At 35.8% G+C, this 26,799-nt stretch overlaps 1 protein-coding gene across 2 annotated transcripts; it reads right to left on the reverse strand.

The window, feature by feature from the left end:
* Positions 1–9,157: 9,157 nt before the first annotated feature.
* LOC138694876 (juvenile hormone acid O-methyltransferase-like) lies at positions 9,158–23,768 on the reverse strand. Of its 2 annotated transcripts, XM_069819029.1 has the most exons (6): positions 23,568–23,768; positions 19,292–19,450; positions 18,756–19,126; positions 17,028–17,160; positions 12,448–12,595; positions 9,158–10,601 (listed from the first exon to the last, which is right to left on the reverse strand). In XM_069819029.1, exons 3-6 carry the CDS (start codon positions 19,121–19,123, stop codon positions 10,423–10,425), a joined length of 828 nt encoding a protein of 275 aa, XP_069675130.1. In that variant the 5' UTR covers positions 19,124–19,126; positions 19,292–19,450; positions 23,568–23,768; the 3' UTR covers positions 9,158–10,422. The 2 variants fall into 2 exon arrangements, with proteins under 2 accessions (XP_069675130.1, XP_069675129.1); XM_069819028.1 differs by lacking the exon at positions 19,292–19,450.
* Positions 23,769–26,799: the final 3,031 nt, after the last annotated feature.

The raw sequence follows: 26,799 nt of genomic DNA on the forward strand, positions 1-26,799 counted from the left end.
GCGTGCATAGCGCTGGACTGGTAAAAAAAGGTAAACTGATGAGATGTCAATCCGTTTTCTCTAACTTAACTGTGTTTCTGTTTAACGAAAGCCTACAGTAAATTGAAATTTGCTCGAATACTGAATCCGATGAAAAAGCAGAATCATTTTACTGATAAATATTTAGCTGGAATTAAAAGGTTATTTCTACCGGAATGGTGAAGTCATTAATTTTTAACCGGAACGGTAAAGTCCAAAAGAATTCTAACCGGAACTGTATTTCGGTCCGTTCCGGCCAAACTATGGCAGCTGACTGTGTACAGTTCTTGTTGTGACAATTCATCTGGTGAGGTTCTTTCCGGATTTTCCCTCAACCCTTTAAGAGAAAATGCTGGGTAACATTCGTCGCTGAACGCTGGACTTATTTCGCTAGGATTATCACCTTCATCTCACTCAGACGCTAGATAACCATAGCCGTTGATAAAGCGTCATAAAATAACCAATTAAAAATATTTTACCTTTAGAAGTATGAACATTATAGTTTTGTGAATTCAGAAAAAATGGATATTAAGTCATTATTTGATTGTCTGTAAAGGTGGCAGTCTTAAACCTCTAGGCACACTCTGGGCCGATTTGGCGTGTCATGGTATTGACTTTAACTTTGTTACCTTTGATATTGGTACTCCTGAATTACAGGAGTGGGTAGTAACATATGTTTTTCGATATTGAAAGAAAGTAAGTCATGAAGCTGTTTACAATGTGGAACATTCGTTTCACAATATCTCAAGATGGAGATTTTGGACTTACAGTAAAATCTCGATAATCCGTACTTCCGGTAATTCGAACGCACAATCAAATATGTCTACGATACCGGAAACACACAAAAAAAATAAATCGAGCCGGCATTACTTGGAGCAGCAGCATTATAATTAATTTTGTTGCTATCGTTCTTTCGTTTTTGTATTTAATACATTAATTTCTATACCATTTTATGTTGTTTTATAATAGAGTACGATGTTTATGTACTGTAGTTTAGGGAGTGTAATTCCAGGTTCATATGTTTGATAATCCGAATAAATTAATAATCCGAACTGACTCCAATCCCATTAGTAAGGATGATCGAGGTACTACTGTACACCTTCTGGTTTCTGAGGTAATAGATGGCATGAGCATTTTTTATAGTTAAACTCAATTATTTCTTATTCCATTAGCAAAAATCTTTGACAACGAACTTTTTTTTCCATGTTAAAAAGTGGACCTTTTATCCAAGCCTCTGAACTAATATCTTCCGTAAAGTAGTTTCGCAACTGTTTTATGAAATGCAGTGAGTGCTCCTGCACTTCATTTTATTCATGAAAGATTTCAAAACAAGGAAACATCGACATTTGGTTTTTTTCTTGGGATAATGAAAACACAAGCCGAAAGGAAACGAAACACTCTCATCACTGTCGCCAACACTAGAACTGAGAAATTGTGGGTTGGCATTATTGCATACTGGCAGGGGAGTAGTTACAGTGGACTTTTAAATGAAATGGATTGCTATTTTTATAAATTTAAAGATGTACCGACTACCAAACCTCCGCATACCTCTGAGGATACGCGTAACACAGTTTGAGAACTCCTGCACAAGATATTATCAATCTCTCTCTGTAACAAAGAACAAATAATGTTAATTATGGTGTATAAATTTAGTAATAAGTTTGTACATTCAGCTTTCCCAAAATATAATATTTTTTTTATTCTATTGTAATAACAAATTTGATTATCCATGTACATTTTGAAAACTAAGTACTGTGCTCCAACCACGAGAAAGTCTCCGCCGGATGAGACGAAGGAGGGTAATGCTGTGAATGAATGTTGATGTCATAAGATGTCATAAGCAAAGCTCGGAACTTGGGGACTTGTGTGTCGTGCGCATGAGTAAGGTTACAGGTACAACGTATACAAAGCTCATCCTGCAAGTGCTCAGGGACAGTCGTATGTACTAAGAAAGTGGTCACATCGAATGGCAAGAAGACGAACGAAGAAACTGTGTCATGTCGAAGCCAATGACATTAAGAGAATTACAGGTAAATGGTCTGTCCAAGGAATGAGAAAATACGTGTTATTTGAATGGGTGTTATGGAAGTTTGAAAATACATTTCTTAAATTTTAGGTACAGAATTTCGTGGAGGAAGTCTGAGGAGATACATTATTTTCTTCTAATGCAGAGTTTATATTTTGTAAGTTGTGCCACACATAAACTAGAGCTGGAAACGGGCATTCATTGAAAGATATTGCAGTCCTTTAAATTGATGGAAAATTTGTCCATAGCCATGGAACAAGTCGTAGAGGGATCTTCCCTAGTAGTGATACACTAATTGAAAACTATTTGCGAGAAAAATTTAGGATATGCTTATCTTTCTCAGATACGAGATCTGCTGAAAATCGGACAGGAAACAGTGACAGTGAAAATATTCAGTATTTTATTTAGGCCCAAGACTTTATAATAAAATTTCAAACCATTTTCCAAATTTGAAATTTTTTAAAATTGAAACTTTTAAAAAAGAATTTTGTAAAATTATCCATGATATATAATAGTAACAAATGTACTTTTTTTACCTTTTATTTCTATCGACTATATTCATGTTTTTATTGAATATCACTGGCTTCTGTCGGATTGTCAATTTATATTAAATGTGTATTTTTCTGTCTTTTTCTCTTTCTTCTTTATTCTTGCTCTTGTGTTGTATTTATTGGTTTGAATTAAGTTACTTACTGTATTTAGTAAACTGTCCTTGTAAATTTTATGTTATATTATTGACTAAGACCACACCGTACACGAGCCTGGCTCTTACGGTAGTGGCTAGAAACATTTTTATTTTATAAATGCAATTTGTACTCACTAGGTAGCTAGTTAAAATAAATAAAACAAAAAATTAAAGTTTGCTCCCGTCACTTCATGTGACGTGGAAATGAGTTTCCTTCGTTTCAAATAATGTTTAACTAACAGACGAAGAATTTATGGGTTCGAAAAATCTTCGAATGCATGTAGCCATACACTGTAATAAAATATACAGAGCAGAACTGTAAATTTGATGTATTTTGCATGTTTGTTTATATATATATGCTATAAAATTACTTGTTTCAACCTACCATAATATTATCATTATGTTGTTCCAGCCAGGAACCACTTTTATAGCAGACCTGACAGTACCTCAGTGCTGGAAGCGGGAGTTTGTTGACATTGAAGTCCGGTCGCTTAGCCACGTTCAAAGACACAAATCCCAAGTTCCGAGCTTTGGTCATAAGGTCGCACACGTGGGTACTCTTATCTCTATTGGCTAGCTCTCACAGCACAAACCATAACATTGATACAGACATATTGATACTAACCTAGTTACAAAATTAAATCACAGTTAATCTCCTGGTCTTTTAATCTCTTCATACAGGAAATAACATATGCAGGAGAGCGCATGGTTTTTAAACTGACGTTATAACGGTAATGTTATTTATCTACTTCGTTCCAATAGATGAGGCAATAGTAAGCACATTCCTTTCACGGTTGATCTCCTGGTTGGAGAACAGTAAATCCTTTATAAAGTTATAAATGAGACCCATTGATATTATAGCTCGACCAACTACAAAAGACCTTCGACTTTTCCGATACTCACGTGGCCATGGAGGGGGAGACGTCATCACTATACGAGCAGCTCGCTAGGCCGGGTTACACTAGTCGGACTCCGACTGTGAATTCGATTCAGAAGCTGTCAAGCGGAGCTTTCTGAGCCATCTCTCGGACTTATAATAAAAGCTTTGTTGCTCTCACTCCATTTTCAGATTGCCGACAAGAATTGATAATGTGGGGAGCATTTACATATGTTTCATCCAAATAAACAATATTTCTTTTCTGTTCACGATATCTGCGAATTGAGCTTAGGTATTTAGCACGCCAGGATGCGATTTCGAGCTTTTCAAATAGACATTTTCTTCTAGACACACATTTCTTCCACCTGAACCCTAGTCGTTAGATGAGTGTCCTCAGATATTCTCTGCCGCACTTTAAAGACCCGTTATTGTTCAATTCAGCATTCCGTTTCTTTTTTGTTGGAACAAGCAGGGTGCGAATTAACGGGAGGGATTTCCCCCTGTTGGAAAGTTATCCCCCCTCATAAACTCATATTAACATCCCTGCCAGGGATAACTTCTATCCCCCCTCACAAAATATATTTGTTTTAATACAAGTAGCCTATCTTAATATATAAAATTGAATGTGGGTATGTATGTATGTATGTATGTATGTATGTATGTATGTGTGTGTGTGTGTGTGTGTGTGTGTGTGTATGTTCTCTATACAAATCTACACGCTTTGACCGATATGTGCCAAAGTTTGCACATTTAATCTTCATAACCAGAAGAACATAGGCTACATTAAAATTGTGCAAATGGAAGTTAAGTTCATTAAAATTATAAAAAATAAAAATAAATAGATCAAATCTTCATGTATAATATTAAAACGCAAAATCTTCTACAGCCAATTGTTTTTTATTATCTGTTGTATTCAACATCGACTTTCACGAGGCCATGGAAATTTTAACACGAAATTAAATTACATTGTTGTTACAGATCATGAAGGCTAAAACTAGATAATTCATACAATAAGTATCTTTACGCAGTCCAGGACCGTATTATGAAATTAAATTACATTGTTGTTACAGATCATGAAGGCTAAAACTAGATAATTCATACAATAAGTATCTTTACGCAGTCCAGGACCGTATTATGAATTCCTCGATGCAGTTTTGCAGATAGTGAGCAAACTGTTTTATTCAACTGAATTCTAGAATTCTTTGAAACTACAAGGATTGCTACCACATAATTTACTTAATATTGAATAACCAATAGTACTATTGCGAAATATTGACCCACCAAAATTATGCACGAATAAGAATTGGTGTGAAAAACTCATACGAAACGTAATAGCATTGGCAATATTAACTGCAAAAATAAAAGGAGATGTTTTTATTCCACGTATTGCTGGGATACTCATTCAACTGCAATTTCAATGCCACAAGCATTTGTAATGGCCATATTAAAATGAAGCTCAAGGACAGTTGCTCAAAGTTGCAGACATTAACTTAAAAACTGCGTGTTTTTCACATCCTCAACTATATTTTATACAAGAAGTGAAAAAAAAAAAAAAAAAAGAAAAGATTTTACACATATCAATAAGCAATTCAATGATACTTTTGTCATGTTGCTAATGTGGTATGTGAATGTACATAAGCCTACTGAAAATAATATTGTATTAATTCTCAAAATATTGTTGTTCACGTTGCAAATTTAGTATGTTAAGCGTTGTGGAAATAAAAATCTCTTAATTTATAAAATACCGGTAGGCCTATACGTTTCTCAGAATATTAGTCTTTATGTTAAAAATGACTTATTGCGAGTTTATATTGTATTTGTATTCTGTGTGTAAAATTAGAATTAATATAATATGTTCTGAATTTATGAGATATAGTTTCAAGTTATATTAAAAAAAAAACTGGGTATGATATAAGTGGGTGTACAGCGTTCAAGAGGTAAAAAAATCTTCCAATATAAATTAAATTATATATGTATATATTGATTCAATGCTGAAACTGATCAGAAAGTAGAGAAGGAATTATATTTTCGTTGGGTTTTACTTTGTTTATAGTTTGATTTTTTTTATTACTTTATTTGTATTTCTGGTGGTGCGGAAGAGAAGGCCTAATGGCCTTAACTACACCAGAATAAATAAATAAATAAATAAATAAACAAAACCAAATAAATAAATAAATAAATAAAAATAAATAAATAAATAAATAAATAAATAAATAAATTTAAAACAACAGTTTAACGTCAGGCACATGATGAAATATTTTCTTTTCGGTGCCTAATTTACAACTGTTTTAAATTGAGTTAACCCTGGCAGACATTTGGCTAAGGAGTTCATTAATTCATGTAAGTGACGTTAAGTAAAGAATCATCTTTGTGGGCGAGGAAAGCTTAGTAAAGACAATTCGTTTTGGTTGTGTATAGTTAGGTTTCCGAGATTTTCGAAAATTTAATAACCAGTTTAATTAAAAATAGAAGCAGAAAGGAAAACCCGGGCAACGCCGGGTACTTTCAGCTAGTACTTTATAAAGTACAGTATAAAGTAAGCAAAGAAAATAATATTGATGTATTATCATCACCGGCAAGCTGACAACAATCATTAACTTTGGAATTACTCATCTTATCTTAAGCCTGCGCATGGATATAATAATAATTATTATTATGATCAAGATGCAAGACAAGCAACTCAGAGCGACCAAGCGTTGAGCCGTATCGAATGAGGATAATAATAATTTTATGTATGGTATTCTTTATCTAGGATTCTATCCCCCCCCCCACCATCAGGAATCTTAATTCGCACTCTGTGAACAAGTTTCTTCAGAGTGTAATATTAATGTATTTTCCTTCACCCTCAGTAAACTCTCAATTTTCACTATCTTTTTTTCTCTTTCTTCTTCACATTCGGCATTGAAAACTTGTCCTGGCCCGTGGTAAACAATGACACTGCCCCTTCCTTCAAAACGTTTTTTTATCAAGCTGGCCGAAACTCCCGTAGCTTCCTTGTTGACGTGACAACATATTTCAACTTAAATTTTTTTATGCTCGACCATGCCGAAATGTAGTAATTATACACCTGGTAGCAGTCCTTTAATGCATGTCATTAAAGTACACCTACTCATTAAAGTACAGGTGTTCAGCCAATGACAAGTCAGCTTTGTACCGTTATAAAATCGCAAGTATCGATTATTCTCGGATATGCAATCGAAAGGGAATTAGCGAAAAGTCACGGAGGCTGGAAATCCAATACTGTCGCAGAAGGTTATGTTCTGTTACTATAACAATTAGCGTTAATTGTAAATAATATTCAAATAAATTCAATTTGTCATCTCGTTTTTCAATGTCTAATTTAATTTCAATGTTATAGGCACCGTGCATGGGTCTCAAAATCGTACTGGTGGCGCCGCGCAGTGTCTCAATTCCTAATTAACTACAGGCTCGCAGTCATTCACTAGTCATGTGTGATGTAGAAATTACATGCGGCTTTCTGCCTATAAAAAGTTGTAATATTAGTAAGAATGGGTTCATTAATTCATAGTGTTCTGCCAAGGGGCAGGTCTTTCACTGCAAACCCAGCAATCTCCAGTCTTTAATTATTTAATAGACTCAGTGGAAAGTTCAGTACTGCTACAGGAGTGTAAAAATGTAACTACAAAGTTCCTGCAATATCAGTGAAGTTGTTTGGCATTTAAATCATATTTCAGACCATTGAATGAGGGTGAACAGTCATATTACGAAAACATTGATATACTTATATTTGATGTCATGACGTGTGCAGTATTTGTGTGTATAATGTCTCTATAAATTACGTATTTTAATGTGATTTAATTCTAAAAGTAGTCTTAATTACACCTCCTGAATAATGGGCGACTGCAAATTCTCTAAAACACAACACACATGAACATTATTATCAACATACTACTTCTGATTGAGGTTCTGGCTGATACGTACATCTGTTATCAGGCTGTACATCTCACTTGACGATATGTGTCAGAGGAAGAACAATATTGTTTGTATGCATATGAAGTCTGACTAGTGTAATTTGTAGCTAGTCGACGATATATGCAATGGAAGGCAAAAGGAACTGGCCACCCTATCCCATGATATTCTGGCCTAGTTGCCTCATAAGTGGTGCCTTGTTGGTATCACTTGTGAGGTTCAGACTTCTCTTTGGACAGTTGAATAAACAACAACATCAACATGCGGAAGCAGTTCAATTGATAGTTTGTGTAAAATGTTATGCTGTATATTTTAATTCGCTGAATGCACCTTTCAACATGAATTCGAACACTGGCAACCTGTAAGTAGTTTCGACTTCTTCAGCTGTTAATTTACCATCATGCAGATGCGGTGGAGTAACAACAGTGATCCCTTTATCGGAGAGGTTTGTTATTATTCCGGGAAAACCTGACTTCATCACCACCTTCTAATAACGTCAATAAACTGCAGTCAGTTGTTATGAATGTGTCTCTCGATCTGCCACGGTAGCATTTAGATTTGGAGGCCACCATCTGATCCACGTTGGGTGGCTGTTCCACTTATGAACAATTAATTGTCATTATACATTTTTCAATGTTGCAGGCATTGTTTCCTGAATACTTTCTCTGCTAGGCCAAAGCCCAAAATTACAGTAACCATTGTGGATGTCAACAATATTAAAGTAGCGGTAAAAATACATCATAATTATAATAATTGTACTATTAACTCGGAACATCACCCTCATAGCAGAATACGACAATCCAGTTTTCATTTTAATTTGAAAATATGAGTAGACGATTTTCTTTACTAATCTTACTCTTGGATAGAATTTTTCGAAAGCTTTCGATGTGAAATTCACTAATAAAAATGGCAAAAAAGAATACAGTATATATGGTCTACATTTTGGGGCGTTTCGACTATCTATGGTAGCTATGTTTGGGTTAAATGGTAGAATTGGAAATATTTCTTATTATGATTCTACGGGTATGGTTGTATTTCAATTGGGAGCAATTTTAACAATATATTCGAAACCACAAATGTCACTCCCATTAAGTCTGGTAGTTCTGTATCATATTTTATTGTAGAATAATCTCGGAAACCTTGCATTTCATTAAACATATCATCTGTTCCTGAACTCTTGTCATAACATTTCTTATGTGACTTCAGTTAGGCATGTAATGGAAAAGACACTTGAGTAGACAATTCACACAATTCAACAGCTGTGAAAGAAAAAACAAAATCACTAAGAATGGTTTCATTTACTTCTGCTTGTATGACCACTTCATTTTTCGAAATAACGCTTGTTGAGCATTCGCCTTCCATAAAACTTAAATTTTCTTCTTTTCTTCTTCTTTTTGCGTCTCTTTCGTACCTTTGCGAAGCTAGTTGAGATGACGCAGTCTTTTTCTTGTAATCTTTTAGAAAAATAATGGGAACTGTATGCTAGTTTTGGGAGTGTCCTGATCTCGTTCCCAATAAAATGAATACCGCAAAATTCTTGTTGCGGGTGTTGGTTTCCAAGGTGAACCATCACTTGCAATCAAGAATTGAATATCGATATGAATACATTTAAAAATAAGTATATTATTATTTATTGTTGCTAATATTATACATAATATAATTATTTGTAAAGAACTCAGTAATTATGTACTTTTTGAAATTTAAATTATAAATTCCTGTCGTTGTTAACTTAATGGTTATTTATAAACATAATACTATATACATTCTATTTTTTATATCAGGCCTAGTATATAATAATACTATGATTACAAACAGTGTAGCCTTATTTACTTTCGTCTGCGTACTGCATGGATCCACAATTAACGTTGTTGAGCTCCAGTTTTCTGTTTTGGGAATGGATAAAAACAATATCGGTTGGTGTGTTCCTATAAGCATTACTACACTCAAGAACACAGCAATTGCGTTACCTTTCCGCTTTTTAGGATCATCCATATTTCTTATCATTTAACCTGAGATGTTAAGTATATTCATACGCTTCAAGCACAACTCTATCGCTGCTGTCCTGCAGTTAGTAACAACAGTCGCCACCAGAGGAGCTTGCACGGTGCCTATATCAAAGTTAATATTTAGTTTACTCTGTAGGTTCTTATAGGCTACCAAGGTCAATGTGGACATCTGTTCCTCGGAAAAAATCAATACTTTCGCGTCTGCGCACATCTCACAATATACGAGGTATTGCTCAAGGTCAGTTAGATACAAATAAAATTAATAATTTCAAGTTAGAAATATGGTCGAGCATAAAAAGTCGTATGAAACTCGCCTATAATGGTAATTAAGAAGCTCGTATGAAAATTATGAAACTCGCTTACGCTCGTTTCATAAACATCCTTACTCGCTTCTTAATTACTATCATTATAGGCTCGTTGCATAATGTACTATTTTCTCTTTTAAATACTTCGCAACGTTAAAAATAATTTTACGTGCGTCACTTTTCAAAAACCTGCCGCGCACAATTGGTTTCCCTTCCATTATTATAAATTACAATCTGTTTTAACTATACACAATAAGTCGAAATGGAATATTAATAATTGATTGAAAAGTGAAAGATTGGAAGCGGAAATGAGTGCTGTTTCGAATAGATTAGAACGTACTCGCTGCGAGACGTCGATCAGGGAGCACATCTACAACACAAAAGGCTCCCCACTATGACAACCTGCGCACGAACGAACACTGGTTTGTGGCGCAGGTTTTAATGTCAGTGGTCGGGCTATAGGTGCTCAAATTTATATATCGTATACAAAAATACCATATACGACCACCAGTTCGTATGATGCAGGCAAAACTGACTTCACTAACACAGAAACAACCTATATTGTTTGTTCAACTTCATATTTTCCTGAGGTGTGAAACTGTTTGTTCGTACTTCATTTCAGTGATGTTGTCGTTATCGTTAAATTCTCTTTTGAATTTGACTTTCGTTAGTTCCATCAGAAAGTCGGTTATGTAAATGTCCTGCAGCTCTTTTGGTATCTTGGGATGAAAGAGGTTGATTCCAGTCATGAAATCTGGTAAAAGAAAGAAACATTTCTGAATAATAATAGTAACAGTAGTTCACGTGAAGAATGGCAAAAGTAATTCCATAATAATGTCATTCCTGGACAAATTAGTGAAGCGTATGGTGATAATCAGCTAATGTAATGCAGTAACACAGAGAGTGAATAGTTTTACAAGAGTGTAAAATTAATAGATAGAATTTCAGTCACAAAGAACCATTTTGTGCAGTACCTATTTAACACCAAAATGACAGAGTTAAAAGGAACCAGGAAGTTAAAAATATTGCACTTTTTATTTAATATAACTTCATTACTCTAGTGGTTCCGAAACTTTTTCGGTTCACAGCGTCTATGTGTATCAGGCCTTTTCCGCGATGCCCTAAGTCAGAACATAGACCTACCTAACACTGGTAGTGCGCAGTTGGTATGGTTACGTTGGTGAGTGAAATGAAGCATATGTTTTAAATTCACAAACAGTTAATGTAAACAGTTTTAAAGAAGTAGGTTTTCATATGTGAACAGTTATGAAATATATTAAATAGTATAAGTCTTTCGTTATTTCGTGAAACCAAGCGAGATCAGGGCTAACAATAACAAACTTGTGTTGGGGTAAGTGAGCTAGTAGATGCATAACGAGGGAGGAAAGCTTCTCAGTCCACTTTTATCTTCCCCTGAGGCGCAGGTAAGGTTCACGAGATAACGATGACCTAAAATTAGTTGGACGAACGAGCATATTGTTTACTGCACACCTTGTCAAATCTTGGAATGAAACTGTACACAGCGATCCTCATTTCCTGTTCAATGTTGATTTCCGCACTGTGCTTTTTATCACAGTGGCCATCGAAAACCAGCTACGAACAAATATATTGCGTCGCAAATTTTTCTGGAAAATGTTAGAAATGTTATGTTTTATTAACGACGCTCGCAACTGCAGAGGTTATATCAGCGTCGACGGATGTGCCGGAATTTTGTCGTGCAGGAATTCTTTTACATGCCAGTAAATCTACTGACATGAGCCTGTCGCATTTAAGCACACTTAAATGCCATCGACCTGGCCCGGGATCGAACCCGCAACCTTGGGTATAGAAGGCCAGCGCTATACCAACTCGGCAATCAGGTATTTTTCTGGATGTCGAGTAGTAATTTTGAGACTGTTTTCAATTTGACAGATTAGAAAATCAGCAAGAGTGACACTTCATTCAGAAGAGCCATTCTATCTCATGAACGTCTAGCTCTTACTCTGGGTTTGACAAATTTAATTCTTTAGTTTTCTTTCATCTTCTGGCTTTCCAATACCAAACTGTCTGGAATTTTCATGAGCGCACCATGCCTTCTATTACGATCCTTACACTCTTAATCGACAATCTCAGGAAACAGACCAATTGCGGTATAGCTATAACTGGATTAGGTGTAATGAAGTGACTTTGTCATTTGTTCACTCCCATCTTGTTCGAGTGCTGAATCTCAACTAAATTCGCCTGAGCCAATCGGCACGTCCCCACTGCCTAGACCTACTATTTTCAGAATTGGCACTTTGGACAGACAAAATAAGAAATGAAGCGGTGCTAGAAAGATTAGGTGAAGAAAGAATAATGCTAAAACTAATAATTAAGAGAAACAATGTGCTGGGCTACTGGATAAGAGGAAACTGCCTACTGGAAGGAAAGTTGGGAGAGAGAAATGTTTGCTGCGGAAGAAGATATCAGATGATAGACAACATTATTATATTATATGGATCATATGCGGAGACTAAAAGGAAGGCGGAAATTAGGAAAGATGAAAATGCTTGGTTTGCAGTGAAATGCCCGCCTTCGGGCAGAAAACTATGAATGAATGAATTAATTAATGTAACATTCACCTTTCATTTTGCTAGTGAGCTTGAAATCGTACGAAAGTTCTCTCCATTTCATGTCTACAATCTCGAACCCCGCACCTTTGTAGTGGCTTCTCAACTCTTCAACAGGTTCTTTTGATTGCTGATAAGGTCCTATAGCCTTCTCAACGTCCTAAAACAGTCATAAACGTTTTCTGAATAAATATAACTAGCCACAAATTAAGTTTTATTAAGATCCAACTGCATATACTCATACACTGTTATTCATAAGTCCGTGAAATATTTAAGAAATTCATCACATATAAACTACACAACTGATAGTGGTTATTATTACGCCCATAGAATGGTAAAGTCTGCAAGTTTGCTTTTTGTCTGTTGCAAACCTCAAGAAAGGTTCCTTAACTGTGTTAATTCAATTGTGATCTGACGTTATGACTAAATGAATGTAAGCAGAACCCTTTACCCCAAGTTCCTCAATAATTGTATGAGGCCTGACCGTAAACTAACTTCCGTTCTCATATGATGCAGTAAGTTTTGTCGGTAATGACGCCGTTTTTTCCGTAGGAATGTAGTGTGACTCAGTACGCAGCAAGCTTCGGTCGATTGAAGATCGTGCCGCCTTTAGTTACTTTACAGCAGTGATCGGCATTTCGTATCTCGCGATTGAATCCCTTAATACACAAGCATGGCGAAGGGGTAAGGCATGATCACCTTTCCATTAGCCATCACTCATTTATTCAACATTAAGTAGTCTGGGTATCTTCCCCTTTGCTTTTTGTTGCAAGCTGCATTTTATTGACGTCATCTTTGCCGACCACTGCTTTACAGCGTCCGTTCAAAGAGAGTGTTGCGATTGAAAATTCCGCCAGCTGTGAGATAGGTCAGTAAGAAGATTTCTTCTTGCAAAAACTTTAAAGCAATTGAAATTTATCGCCATCTTGTGGAAACTATGTGGAGATAAAAAAAAACTCACAAGGGATGCTTTCGGACCTTCCGACGAAAATCGCCACGAAACTTTCTGGGCTGAACAAGCATGAGGCCAAAGTCATTGGTGTGAAGTGTGGCATTTCGCATTCATTTGCTACCCCTAAAACAAGGCGTATAAAAGTAGGGTTCGCAACTATAATGTTTGTAGTCATAGAGTACCTAACATCATCTAGCTGTGAAATGTGATACATGTAAATGACGAGATTACGTACAACAGATAGATTTGTAAACTGTCATATACTACCTCATTCTACCTCATGGTAATGTGGTGTAAGAAGGCAGTGGTGCAAACAAAGTTGAATCTCATACCACGAGCAAATAATGACGGAACTGCAATCGCAGTCAGGAATGTTACATATGTCAAGACCAACAAAATTTATGTCCAACAAATTAGGGAACGGAAGTGGCATGTCCTGTGACACGTATCCAGACGCCTTCCAGGCATAGCGAAGCATAGGCTGGTACTGTGGCGCACTCAACTGATTGTATATAAAGGAATGCAACTTGAAAATGAAGATCCTATCAGGCAGATTGACGGTATTCCCTTCATCATGACATATGTTCTCTTCAATGCGTTGCCCAAATAGTTTGTACTGGCCAAAGAAGTAGACGTCTAGAGGCTGACAGTACTTTGTGGTTTAGGTGGTATGATTTTTGTGTGTAAATTTCAATCCCTGTTTCCGAAGGCTCTGGCCGATACATCTGTGTCTGTTTGACCAGGCCATGAATCCAGCAGCAGAAACGATGCTCCCTTTAATTCCGGTTGCAGTACTTTACGCATCCAGGACAGTACGAGAGCTGTTGACGTCTTACCAAATTTACCACGCGCTTCTTGAAAACAGATGTACAATTTCTTTGCGAGGCGTCCTAATGTAGAAATATGGACCTGAATGGTGTAGGAGTGAGTAGTGGATGCAACGCTTTCAACAGTTGCTTCAGTTGTCTTTTCCCCGGTCATTGATAGTGTCCTATTTGAGGTAATTTCATACTAAAATCGACTTCTATCCGTATTCAACACCATGTCGGCATCGACTGCATTAGCAGAAACGTAGTCCGTAACTTCTCGCACAAACTCCAATGCTCTGGTCCTCACGTCAGTATCAAGAGTAACATTCCGCCAAGTAATGAATCTTGTAATCTTGAGTGATGTTATTTTGTAGCGGCGTTTGAATTGGTGGAGGAAATAATTGCTGGCTTTAAATCTGGGAATGCCCATGAAAATGGCTGCTTCTTTCGCCCCAGTCTTTAAATGCCAGTAGTGAATTGCGTTTCCAACATTACACTCATTCCTGAATTTGGTGTACATATGCTCTCGAATGCCAGCATGTTTGTTTTTTTTATCGTACCACCTCTCTCAGGAGCCTTTACTATTTGCCTCAATTTTGCCGGTGATGTCTTGAATTTTCGGGCAATTGCTGCAACGCTTTTCTTTCCAATCTTGACGCTGCGCTGTCATAAATCCTTTTCATTGTTATTTTAGAGAACTGCTCGTGGTTACTTTTCCGTTTGAATTTGGGAGGTGATCGTTCATAGGAACTGGAACTGGTTGCCGTGTTATGAACTGGACTACCGAGCACATCGTTATCTTGAGATAAAGTGTCCGATGTTCCATCACTATCACACCACAATGTCTGTCCTTCCGACATGTCCCTGGCGCCACTGACATATTTCTCCAGGATGATAAACAACTCCCGTGCAATTCGCCTGTCGATGTATGTTGGATGCGTGTTGTCCGCTGGGTAATTCTGTGTCACCTCATTCACCAGTATCTGTACCACAGTATGAGGGTTACAACTCATTTTGATAAACACACAATAGTATACACGTATTTCACCTACAGTATTCTTTAACACACAAACAGGCCCATGTCCTGAATCGTACTACCTAGCCACTTATGGCTATACAAAACGCACTTATTTGTACTAGGCAGGAGACCTACCAGGCATGCGCATTATCACAAAATGACATCATGTCTCTCGGGTACAGCGTGTTTCATAACTTATGACTACAAACATTACAGTTGCGAACCCTACTTTTATACCCCTTGTTTTAGGAGTAGCAAATGATTGCGAAATGCCACACTTCACACCAATTACTTTGGCCTCATGCTTGTTCAGCCCAGAAAGTTTCGTGGCGATTTTCGTCGGAAAGTCCGAAAGCATCCCTTGTCAGTCAATTGAATGGGGTCGTAGTCCTCATCAATAAAAGGAAGGTAGCGACACGAAACTTCCTCTTGCAATAAACCTATTGCTGCTACCTTTTGGAACAGAAAAGGAATACTACTGTTAGATTTCATGGAACGAGACATCACAATTAATGCAGAGATATACTGTCAGACATTAAAGCAGTTAAGGTGGGCCATTCAACGTTCAGACGTGACTCAAATCACAGGCGGCAAACTTCTATGACGAGAATGTCTTAAAAGTTGTGAAACGCTAAGGCAAATGTCTCGATTTGTTTGGAGACTGTGCTGAAGAATATTTAAGTGATGTAATTTCAAGTTGTATATAATAAAATGCCGTAACTGTGATAACTTTTGTACCCATGGGATTGAAAAACAAAGGTCATGTTCGTATTGGAAAGTGTCTGAGTAAGGAAATTAGTGTTTTAAGGAGTTTTGTATCATCTTAACAGACAATTTTTTAATTTTCCTTAATTAGATGTGCTCGTACTCGTTAGATGTTTTTAGAGGCAGAGGTTTCACTGATGGCATTTGCATTTCTGCTTTAATTAAATATTATGGCATTTCTAGTGCCTGTTCCTCACGGTCAAATTTTTCGTTAAATTTATTGTACAATAAATGTCATGAAAATTTCGATTAATATCTTATGAAATTAGTTCCTTCCTCACGGTCAAATTCTTCATCAAATTTCTCTCAGAAACAGTATTTCCGTCTATGCAGTGAATTATGACACTTGAATCTGTTTGCCAAGCCATCTATAGGTAATATTTTGTACTGTTTTCTCTGATGAATTTCAGAACCGGTTACCTTCCTTTCCCTCTTCGTCGAAAATTCCATCCTTGTGCACACAAAATAAATTATTAGAACTAAAATGCAGAGTTGTATTGTCAGAGATTAAGTATGACGTAAGTATGAAGATACGCATTCGACAGACACAGGCAAATTTCCTCTTTTAGTATTTTAAGATAAGTGAAATAACGGTATACTGAAATTGTTTAGTTTTCTAAATTAAAATGTGTGATTGTCATTCGTCTAATAAAAGAGTCACAACGTCTTTGTACCAGTCAATGAGCTAAAAGTGAGCTAGCTCGTTGGTTCCAAATAAAATATTTAATGTTTAATGTTTAGGTTTGAACTTCACAATCTGCACACGAGATACCGCTGCTTTCTCACATACGTTTGGCTATTTTGTTTCATCCAATATTTAAAGAAAATAGAACCTGCTCTATTTGGGAAAAATTATATTCAACGTTTAACCAAACTCAGTTTTACTAAAATTTGACCGTGAGCGACAGGAATGTAATACAATTCAAGTTAATCAAATTTCTTGAACAATAAATTTAACGAAAAATTTGACCTTGAGAAAAAGGAATGAGATTTCTTGAGCCTTAAAGTAATGCAGGATTATAGGCCCAATATTAAATACGATTCTCACCTTTGCATAAGGCTGCCATTCAGCTTTTTGACTTTGATTAATGAGTGCAGCTAATATGTCAGATTTTGTCACGACACTGATTAAAGCTTCTCCCCCAGGTCGCAGCATGTTGTATATATTAGTTACAGCTTGCCTGAAAACAGACAGGAATCAGGAACTCCTGAACAGAAATAAAAGACAACTTTCATCAACCAAGTTTAAGACAGGTTGACTAACGTCAAGTGTTCAGCGATTCAACTACGTCTAATTTCACAATTCAACAACAATTTTAGTATCTTAGTTATAATACTTAAGAGTTAACGTATTAAAAATATCCCATCTCTGTAGCTGTATGATTTTGAAACTCATAAAACAAGTACTTTCACATTTAATAAGAATAAATTTATATAATCTATATATATATAATTTGAACTGGTAATGGAAATTACGGGAAAACGGCTGAACGGATTTTAATAAATGACCCCTCATTTTGAAGCTTGGAACTCAAAATTTTTCAGAAAAATAGTAGTTTTCGGTGAAATGTCAATTTTTTAACATAATTTTCCTATATTCCAAAATCCATCTGTCGTCAGTTTTGAGAACTATCTAATTGCATTTCAGAATAAAACAAAACACATACTACAGTAAACAATATTACACGAAGGCCATGATCTGCAAGAATGCTGACATATTTGGAGCTCAAATTAAATTGGTTATTAAAAACTTAACTTACAAAAAATAATTTACAGGTTCGATTCTATGGAGTGTAATTTTCTGAGTACAGCTATGTATTGGATATTAAAGACTACAAAACTTGAGGTGGTTTGATGACATTATTACCATTAGAAATGAAATATTATTATAATTAATGCCATGATGCGAATATTTTTCATTAATTATACATATTAATGCTATATTGATTATATGAAAGTGAAACGTTTTGGAGTTATACAATTAGATGTAGAGAATAACTTAATTAGATTTTGATTTCTATATTTTACTGAGTGGCGGCTATGTAGTATATATATAGTATATGTTAATGAAAGCTATAAAACGTACGTAAGATAATATCTTTATTAAAAATCAAATATTTTTATAGTTATTAATCAAGTGGGGTTGGGTCTTTTTCATATATTTAATGGCGGTGTGGTGTAGATATTTATATGCGTGGTTCTCTTCAGTATTGGCTCGAGAGAGAGTATCTTTCATTATTATGGAAGCAAATAACTTTCAGAATGTCTTGTATTCTTCATTGAAAATAAATCTTAAAAATGTTTATTTGAATGTCTAATGAACTTAGTTTGCAGCATTTGCTGCACAAGCCACTAGTATTATACATTATTTACAACTAATTAACAATTTCTCGCATTTTTCCAAGTGAAATTCGAAACGAGTTGCAACATATCAAGTGGAGTCAAATTAAATACCGTAACTAAATGATGTGTTGTCTTGTGCACCTGTGCTCTGGGTTCTGAGATCATTTGCAGTGCCTTATGTCTGGGACTTCGAATATTCCAACGGCTCAATCTTCTTTCAGTAACTATACATTAGTTATATTAGAATATCTTTGAAATGTAGCGGCATTAACAATATGATTATTGCATGGGAACCAATTTAAATATGTGAATATAAAATTCTGAGACAGGCGAGTGTGCTTTTCTTATTTTACGTTACACAAAATTAATCAAATGTTCTGCGAAATGCTACACACGTTTTTGCTGTGAGAGAAGAATGATCGTGTTGTCTAACCTCTGGTCATGAATCCAGTGCAGAACATAGAAGCTGAATATCTTGTTGAAACCTGGGGTCCTTAATTGGGAATCAGCTGGTATGTCCTTACTGAGATCCAGGTGTAAGAATTTGAGTTTCGGGTGCTTATACTTGCTGGAGGCAATCTGCAGCATGGGCTGCGATGCGTCTGCTCCCACCAGAATCTCAAAGTTATCTGGTAGACGAGGTAGCAGAACCTCTGCAGTGTTCGTCCCTGGACCACATCCCAGATCCAGTATCCGCTCGCCAGGTTTCCATGTCAACAAGTGCATGTATTCAGATAGGTTTTGTTCGGAGTTTTCTTTTGTGATATAGTTTTCCCTGTAGTACTCCTTTGCGTTTAACATTTCCTGCAAAGAATAGAATATTTATAAAATGTGTGTCAATTTAAATCTAATATAAGGTGACGCGAGGCAATGGAAGTTTTAATAACCGTGTAATAGTTCTTTAGATACATCAAACTTTCATAAGACTATGGTTGTTGAAGTGATATAACTGTGCCATTTATCACTTACCCAACAACAAAATTATTTCTTGAATCTTATATACCAGGGCCGGGCATTAGAGCGGCTCCATTTAGTCGGCCAGAGCTGCTCTCGCTCCGCAAGGCACTTCAATTCCAAGCCAGAGCAGAACGCTCACGCAGTTGCGGACTCGCATTACAGCTACCTTCCCTGCATTAATGTAACAAGAGCCACGGTTGTTCTAGTCATTCAGATTGTCAGTACATAATAGTTTATAAGGATATTACATCAATCCATTGTACAGTACAGACTTTGTAACACTCTTATTAATTTAATGAAATAAACTTCGCTTATTTACATAACCCATACGCACATACTGCAATCTCCTCACCACGGTTCTATGAGACACTGCCCCTACTTGCTGTGGACAGAGTTCATCTACCAATATAATTAAACATCGCTTGATGAAGTTACCTTCGTTGAATGTTTTCAATTCCTTTGCAATTTCGTGGCAAATTTTGTAGCTAATTCTCATAGCCGATTCACTAAGTGCATTATTGTCATTCTGTTAATATATATGATATGATATGATATATGATATGGTATGGTATGGTATGGTATGATATGATATGACCATAAATTAATACAACTTAAAGAAAATGTTTCTCAGGTACATTATATTAGAGTATTTATTCGATATTTATATTGCATTATAAGTTATTATAGTACATTTAATAATATATAATTTTAAATTGTACAAATATTATGATATATCATAGTATAGTATATTACAGTTCATGATATATGTGATATATGATATATCATTAACTGTAATATACTATACTATGATATATCATAATATTTGTATAATTTAAAATTATATATGTTACTAAATGTATAATAACCTATATTGCAATGTAAATATCAAATTGATACTCTAATATAATGTACCTGAGAAACATTTTCTTTAAGTTGTATTAATTTATGGTGTTCATTACCAACATATTTGTCATATTCAGTAGCATGTTGTAAAGAATAATGTCGTTGGATATTGAATTTCTTAATCAGTTGGAGTGTTTTATGCCAAATTAAACACTTTGCTAATCCACTGCTCTCTACCAAAAAGATCTCCTCCTCCCATGATACATTAAAAGCATTGGGAGTAGCGGGCCGCTTTAGTGTATGAGCGGAAGCTCCGTCTTCATAGTTAGCCATCATACTGCAGAGTCACCACTGCACCGACACTGAATGACGTACAGTATGCATACGTCACAGCGCACGCAAGACCCGCTCTTTAAAGCACACAGCGCTCATTTCTCAGAATCACGTAATGTGCCCAGCTCTGTTATATACGGTGTCACCTTATCTACGTACCCGTACCTGCATTGGCGAACATAGATTCCCCATAACCTATTGCAAAATCTCAACGGAGATGAAGCAAATCTCTTCAATTAATTAATGTAGTTATGACAACGTGCAAAGTCACAGCTTTTGACAAATCTCCATAAGATAAATCACACGGCACAAAGATATGGGGATCTCGCTGGCCAAAGAAATCATAATTCCAGCAATGCTGTGGTTTCTATACAACTCCCGTACAGCGGCGATCGATTTGTGAATCGAGGCGATACCGAGTTTCACACACACGAAGGGCAAAATGATAACTTTACGAATGTGTATCATACAATGTTTTTTCTGCAACAGCCCAAATTTACACTAAATAAATACTTCAATTTGGAGAGGTTATAAGATAACGATTTTACTGCCATCTAAACTCAGAACCAATAAGAAATAAGTATCTAAGGAATTACAGGCTGTTTTGTTCATGATCACGAATTCATGGCCGTCTAAACCGGCCATATAATAAACAAAGCAGTTAGGAAAAGTTAAATGTTACATGTTGTTGCAATGTCTACTATAGATATAACTTTAGTATAATAAGGGCTAAATGTAGGCTAAATATTAATGTTAAATTTGTTATTTATTTGTGTTACGTGTAATATTTACATCGTGAAAGATCGAGGTATTGCATTAATTCCTTATTGAATGAAGTTTTATAACATTGAATACTGCAGTGGAGTACGCACAATTTTGTTAAGGGGGTTATTAATTAAATGGTTTACAATTTACATGATCGATATTTTAAATGTTGTGTATTAATAATAATAATCATAATAATAATAGTAATTTATTTTAAGGTATATTTATTAATATTACATTATGTTTTAATAGACCATATTCATGAATACCCTTATAAAATCTTTGAAACGTAATTTTTTCACATCCATAAATTTTTAACAAATTTTAACTTGTGTTTCATTATGTATAATAAAGCACGCTTGCGTTATTATGCATTTAGTCGATAGTTATTTGTATGATAGGTAAGACACTTTACTTAATATGAAAATCCATGGAAACAATAAAATAAGTTGAAATAAATTTATTATACATGATAATGGAACATGGAACTCACCAAAGATGAAGAATGAAATTGACATGATTGAAGGAGAGGTAGGAGGACTATGCCTTATATCGATGTAGATTTTGTTACTCTGACAGTGAAAAATTGCAGAACGGAGAACGATTATGGATAAAAAAAATACTCAAATCTAAATATATAATTTCTTTTTAAATTCAAGGGGGGCTCAAACCCGGTAAACTTCCCTTGTGTACGCCCCTGGAATATTGCATTTTCTTTGGACGTGCGTAAAGTGATTACTTAATTTTTTACGCACTGATGTTTTAAAGGCTCACTTTACGCATTGATAACATCCAACTTTACGCATTATCGTAGAAAAATACTATTTGGTGCTATTTGAAATGTGTTCGATGACTTCATAACTCTCACAACAATAGTGTCAAAATATATTTTATATCCATATTCCTTTCTAAATACAATTTTTGACGTGTCTGAACTTCTTGTCCAACTTCCCCTAATTCAATTTTAATTACAATTATATATTACTTTAGGAAAACCCTGTGTATGACACTTAGGCCCAGTTGTATAAAACTCCCTGACTAAAGATCAACTTTGATCGAAGATCGGAAAGTGAACCGAGTTCAGACACTTCTTCTATTGTATAAAACTTTTCTGCGATCAAATTACCTTGGTTCAAATGCAATCTAAGTTCACGTGAAAAAGATTTGGCAACATCGCATAAACAGGTGAAGTATGTGATACGCGGATCATGTTGTACAGGTTTGTGCAGTGTTGCCAATCTTGCGACTTTTAACTCTTTTTCAACGACTATTTATTTTAACTTTTATATTGCTTAAATACGGATTTAGCGACCTTTTTAGTACCCCATAGTGACAAAATTTAATATTTCTTTGTTGATAATGAGAAATCCAGCAACTTTCCAACTACTTTTAGGTGACTTTCCGTACACTCTGTTGGAGACACTGGTTTGTTTTTGCATTGTAAATAATGGCGTACAATAAGAAGAAGGTTGACTGTTCTCAAAATTATTATCATGTTATGGTGTTTGATACTGCTAAACATAATAAAGCTTTATAAAACGACAATTTTCGTTTAGTAATACAGTTAATTGAAAATTTATCATATCCATTAATAATTAATGGTTGTTACATTAAACATATATATATATATATATATATATATATATATATATATATATATAATTATAGGTTATGTTACTTGATACTGCTGAACACGATAAAGCCTTATAAAATATAAGAATGTTTGTGTATTAAGGCAAGACATTGAAAAAAAATATAAATGTGCCTTCCATATCTATTAATATTAATAATAATAATGGATATTTCTTTACACAATCTGTCACTGGTATATTTAAAACAGAAAGAAATAACTGAACTTGGATCATCTAACTTAATCGGAGAAATTTCTTCAGTCAAAGTTGACTCTAGTTTAAGACAAATTAATCTCAGATTAGACTTTATACAACGCAAAATTTCAAGTTCAACTAGAACGAGGATCAATTTAACCTCTGATCTAAGATTAAATGGTTTATACAATCGGCCCTTAAGCGTCTTGATTGTGGGTTATCTAGAATTACTATTACTTGCACTTGTGTTGCTTCTAAGTGTACTTCGTGAAGCATACTTACAATTTGTTGAAAGTACCGTGGATGTAGTTACGAAGTATTAGGACTTCAGTTAACACAAGAAAAGTGAATTACAGAAAGCCAGTGATTGGAGACAGACGGGGAAAGAAATTGGGGAAAGAAAAGTGAAAGAGGAAAGGGACAGAGAGCGGAAGGGAAGAAAAAGAGAGAGGGAAATTACCCTCGCGTAGGTAATTTCTTTTCCCGCCAATCTTCCCTTCCTTTTCTCTCACCCAACTTACCACGTCTCGTAGTGTCTCTGATGGATAACTGATGGTAACCGTGTTCTGAAAATTTTCCGAAGAGTCTTTGCGAGATCTGCTTTTATAGAATTGTTACGACCTTACCCTAATTTATAGGTACCGATGATTTGAAGAAACGATCTCATAGCTCACATAGATAAAGGCCGAATTTTATTATTTTTTCTGTATGCTTGACTCATACACAACCCACAACCTGTAAGGGACTAAGTCTGTAGTGATATATATAGTCTTGAGGGTCAATATGTTCATCAAGTTCGGGACATTATCGTCTTATCAGCCTGAGTAAATCAACCCGTGACAATAATTAATGCCATTCTCTACGCCTCCGCTGTTTCGTAAGCGGTTGAATTATAGCGTTGTTTTTACAGCAATAACTCCTATGTAACATATTCATCTGTTTTCATATTTTTGCTCTATTATATAACTTAAGTAATGATACAACAAATAATAAACTCTCCTATATGTAATTATATTTCTTTGTTTCGAAAATGTAAGAATTCACAGTGTCCTGTGTACCACTGCCATAGAATGAGTAATTTGTTTTTTCTTCTTAATCAAACATTTTATTTTTTGCAGATAGGAGTTATTGCAGTAACAACGATGATATGCTAATTTGTCTCTAAACATTTCTAGAGGTGTGTTGACTTTCACCTTATAAGATGTATTACTTAAAAGCAACATAAATAACATTTTCTATTAAAACACATTCCAAACAGTAGACTATAATTATGTAGGCCTGCGGTAACTTCAAAAGAACTAATCCAATTTCCTTGTGGAAGTCATAACATGGGGCTATTCAATGCTTGGGAAATTTTTCGATACCTAAGAACCTGTTATTAAAATAAGCTTACTTCATGCATTCATAGCGTTCTGTCCAAGGGCAGGCAGATCTTTCACTGCAAACACGACATTCTCCAATTTTTTCTATTTTCCGCCTTCCTCTTAGTCTCCTCAAATTATCCGTGCATCTTTGTTGTCCATCATCTGATATGTTCTTCTGCTATGAGATTTCCTTTCGTTTACCATTCCTTCCATTGCATCCTTCAGTAGACAGTTTCTTGTTAGCGAGTAGCCCAGCCAATTTATTCTTTCTAAGGCAGACGCTATTAAGTTTATTTTGTTTATGCCACGAAAGATATTTTTGTTGAGAATAAAATCTTTCTTTCTTTCCATTTGCAACCATAATGTCATAATAAATAATGATAGAGTCATGACGTAATACATTAATGAACCTGATAATTACTAAGACAGTAATTAAAGGGAAAGGAGCAATTATAATTTCTCTCCCTCTTAAAAACAAAACAAAAACAAAAAAACATAAAAACCACTACGTTGTGTTCGAACGAACGACCTCACGAATACAAGCCCGGAACACTACCATTACGCTACAATAGTAAGACACAGAACAGTTTAATTATAACTGTAGATATCAGGCAACGTCGTCAAGCAACATGTAGCGTTGTCTGTCTCCGAATTGTAGCGAAGATATCCGAAGGTAACTTAGCTTCTAGAGAGCGGCCACTTTTCTCTTGACAGATGTACATAAGAGTGGTGATGCAACTGTTGAAGTGAAGGGTCAATTACTTATGAATATCAACCCGCTTGTTCGGGAGAATAGGAGAGAATTTCTCTTCTTCGATATTACTTCATTCATTGTGCTGAATGATCTTTCGCACTTTGATGTTGAAGTTGGCAGAGTGTCGATTGTTTCTTTTGATATTTTCAGTTCGTGTTTCAGTTTCACAGCCAATAAAGTCACGGAAAACTGTTATGAAGAGTCGCTTTTCTAGCAAATGAAAAATATCGCAGAGTCTGCACACATTTTTATCAACACCAGTGTTATCAGTCTCAGGAGGTCAATTTTTGTGTTAACCAAATTCAGGTCAATTACAACTAAATTCAGTTGTTAATCACTTAGCGCGAGAACATTTCAATTAGTGACACTGGAAATTGACTACTTTGGCGGCCTTTCCTGGCTCTAATTTCACCTTTAAACAATAGACTGGATTCTCTGTCTGCGTGCATAAGGCTGCCTGGTAAAAAAAAAAAAAAAAATGAACTGATGAGATGTCAATCCGTCTTTGTCTAACTAGTGTGTTTCTGTTTAACGGAACCCTATCGTAAATTGAAATTTGCTCGAATACTGAACCCGATAAAAAAAAAAGAATCGTTTTACCGAAGAATATTTGGCTCGAATTGTAAGGTTATTTCAACCAGAACGGTGAAATCGTTAATTCTTAACCGGAACGGTAAGGTCCAAAAAAATTCTAACCGGAAATGCATTTCGGTCCGTTCCGGCCAAACAACAGCAGCTGACCGTGTAGATTCTGCATTATAATTCAATTGTGAGTAACAAACTACATGGGTTGGATAAAAAGTAATGGCAACATTCGATATTTCTGACATGACTTTATTCACAAGGGTACAACATTTACGTACCTTCAATATAGTCGCCCCCCTTATTTATCACATTTTGCCAAATGTTTGGAAGGCGTCGTACACCATCAGCGCGTCCATCTTTGTTGATGTTCCGTATTGACCGCCCTATAACACGGATAAGTTCATCTCTGGTATTGTACCGGGTCCCTCGCAGTGGTTCTTTCACTTTGGCGAAGAGATCGTAATCGCATGGACTCATATCGGGTGAGTACGGAGGATGTTCCAGAATCTCCCATTGCCAGCGACGCAAGAGGTCCTTGACAGCAGCAGCGGTGTGATTCTTTGCATTATCATGAAGAATGATGGGGTTCTGTACCACCAAGTGTCGTCGTTTTCTCCTGAGGGCTGGACGAAGGTGGTGCTGCAGGAACCTGTAGTAGTAGTAGTCCGCGTTTACCGTCTGCCTTGGAGGTACAGCGTGGTGCAGTATTACCCCATCAATGTCATACGCCACAATGAACATCACCTTCACAGCACTTCCAACAAGGCCTTCCTGAAACGCTTTAACCCATCGTGCCACTATGCGATATGGCAACGCTGCATCGCCACATGCTTCATGCAGTCCCTGAAAACATTCTTATGCACTACGACCTCGTGCCACTTCAATTTTGATCCAGGAACGTTGCTCTAGTTTTGTAAACATGATCTTAGGGCGCTCGCATTATCCCTATGAAAGTCAACATTCTACACACTACAGTAGATTGACAGAGTACTGTCGCCGCTGGCTGCACTAACTCATCTAACAGTCCTTGTTCATGTCCGCACAGCTGGC

Source organism: Periplaneta americana, chromosome 2 (genome assembly GCF_040183065.1).
Source record: "Periplaneta americana isolate PAMFEO1 chromosome 2, P.americana_PAMFEO1_priV1, whole genome shotgun sequence".
Classification (NCBI taxonomy): Eukaryota; Metazoa; Arthropoda; class Insecta; order Blattodea; family Blattidae; genus Periplaneta; species Periplaneta americana.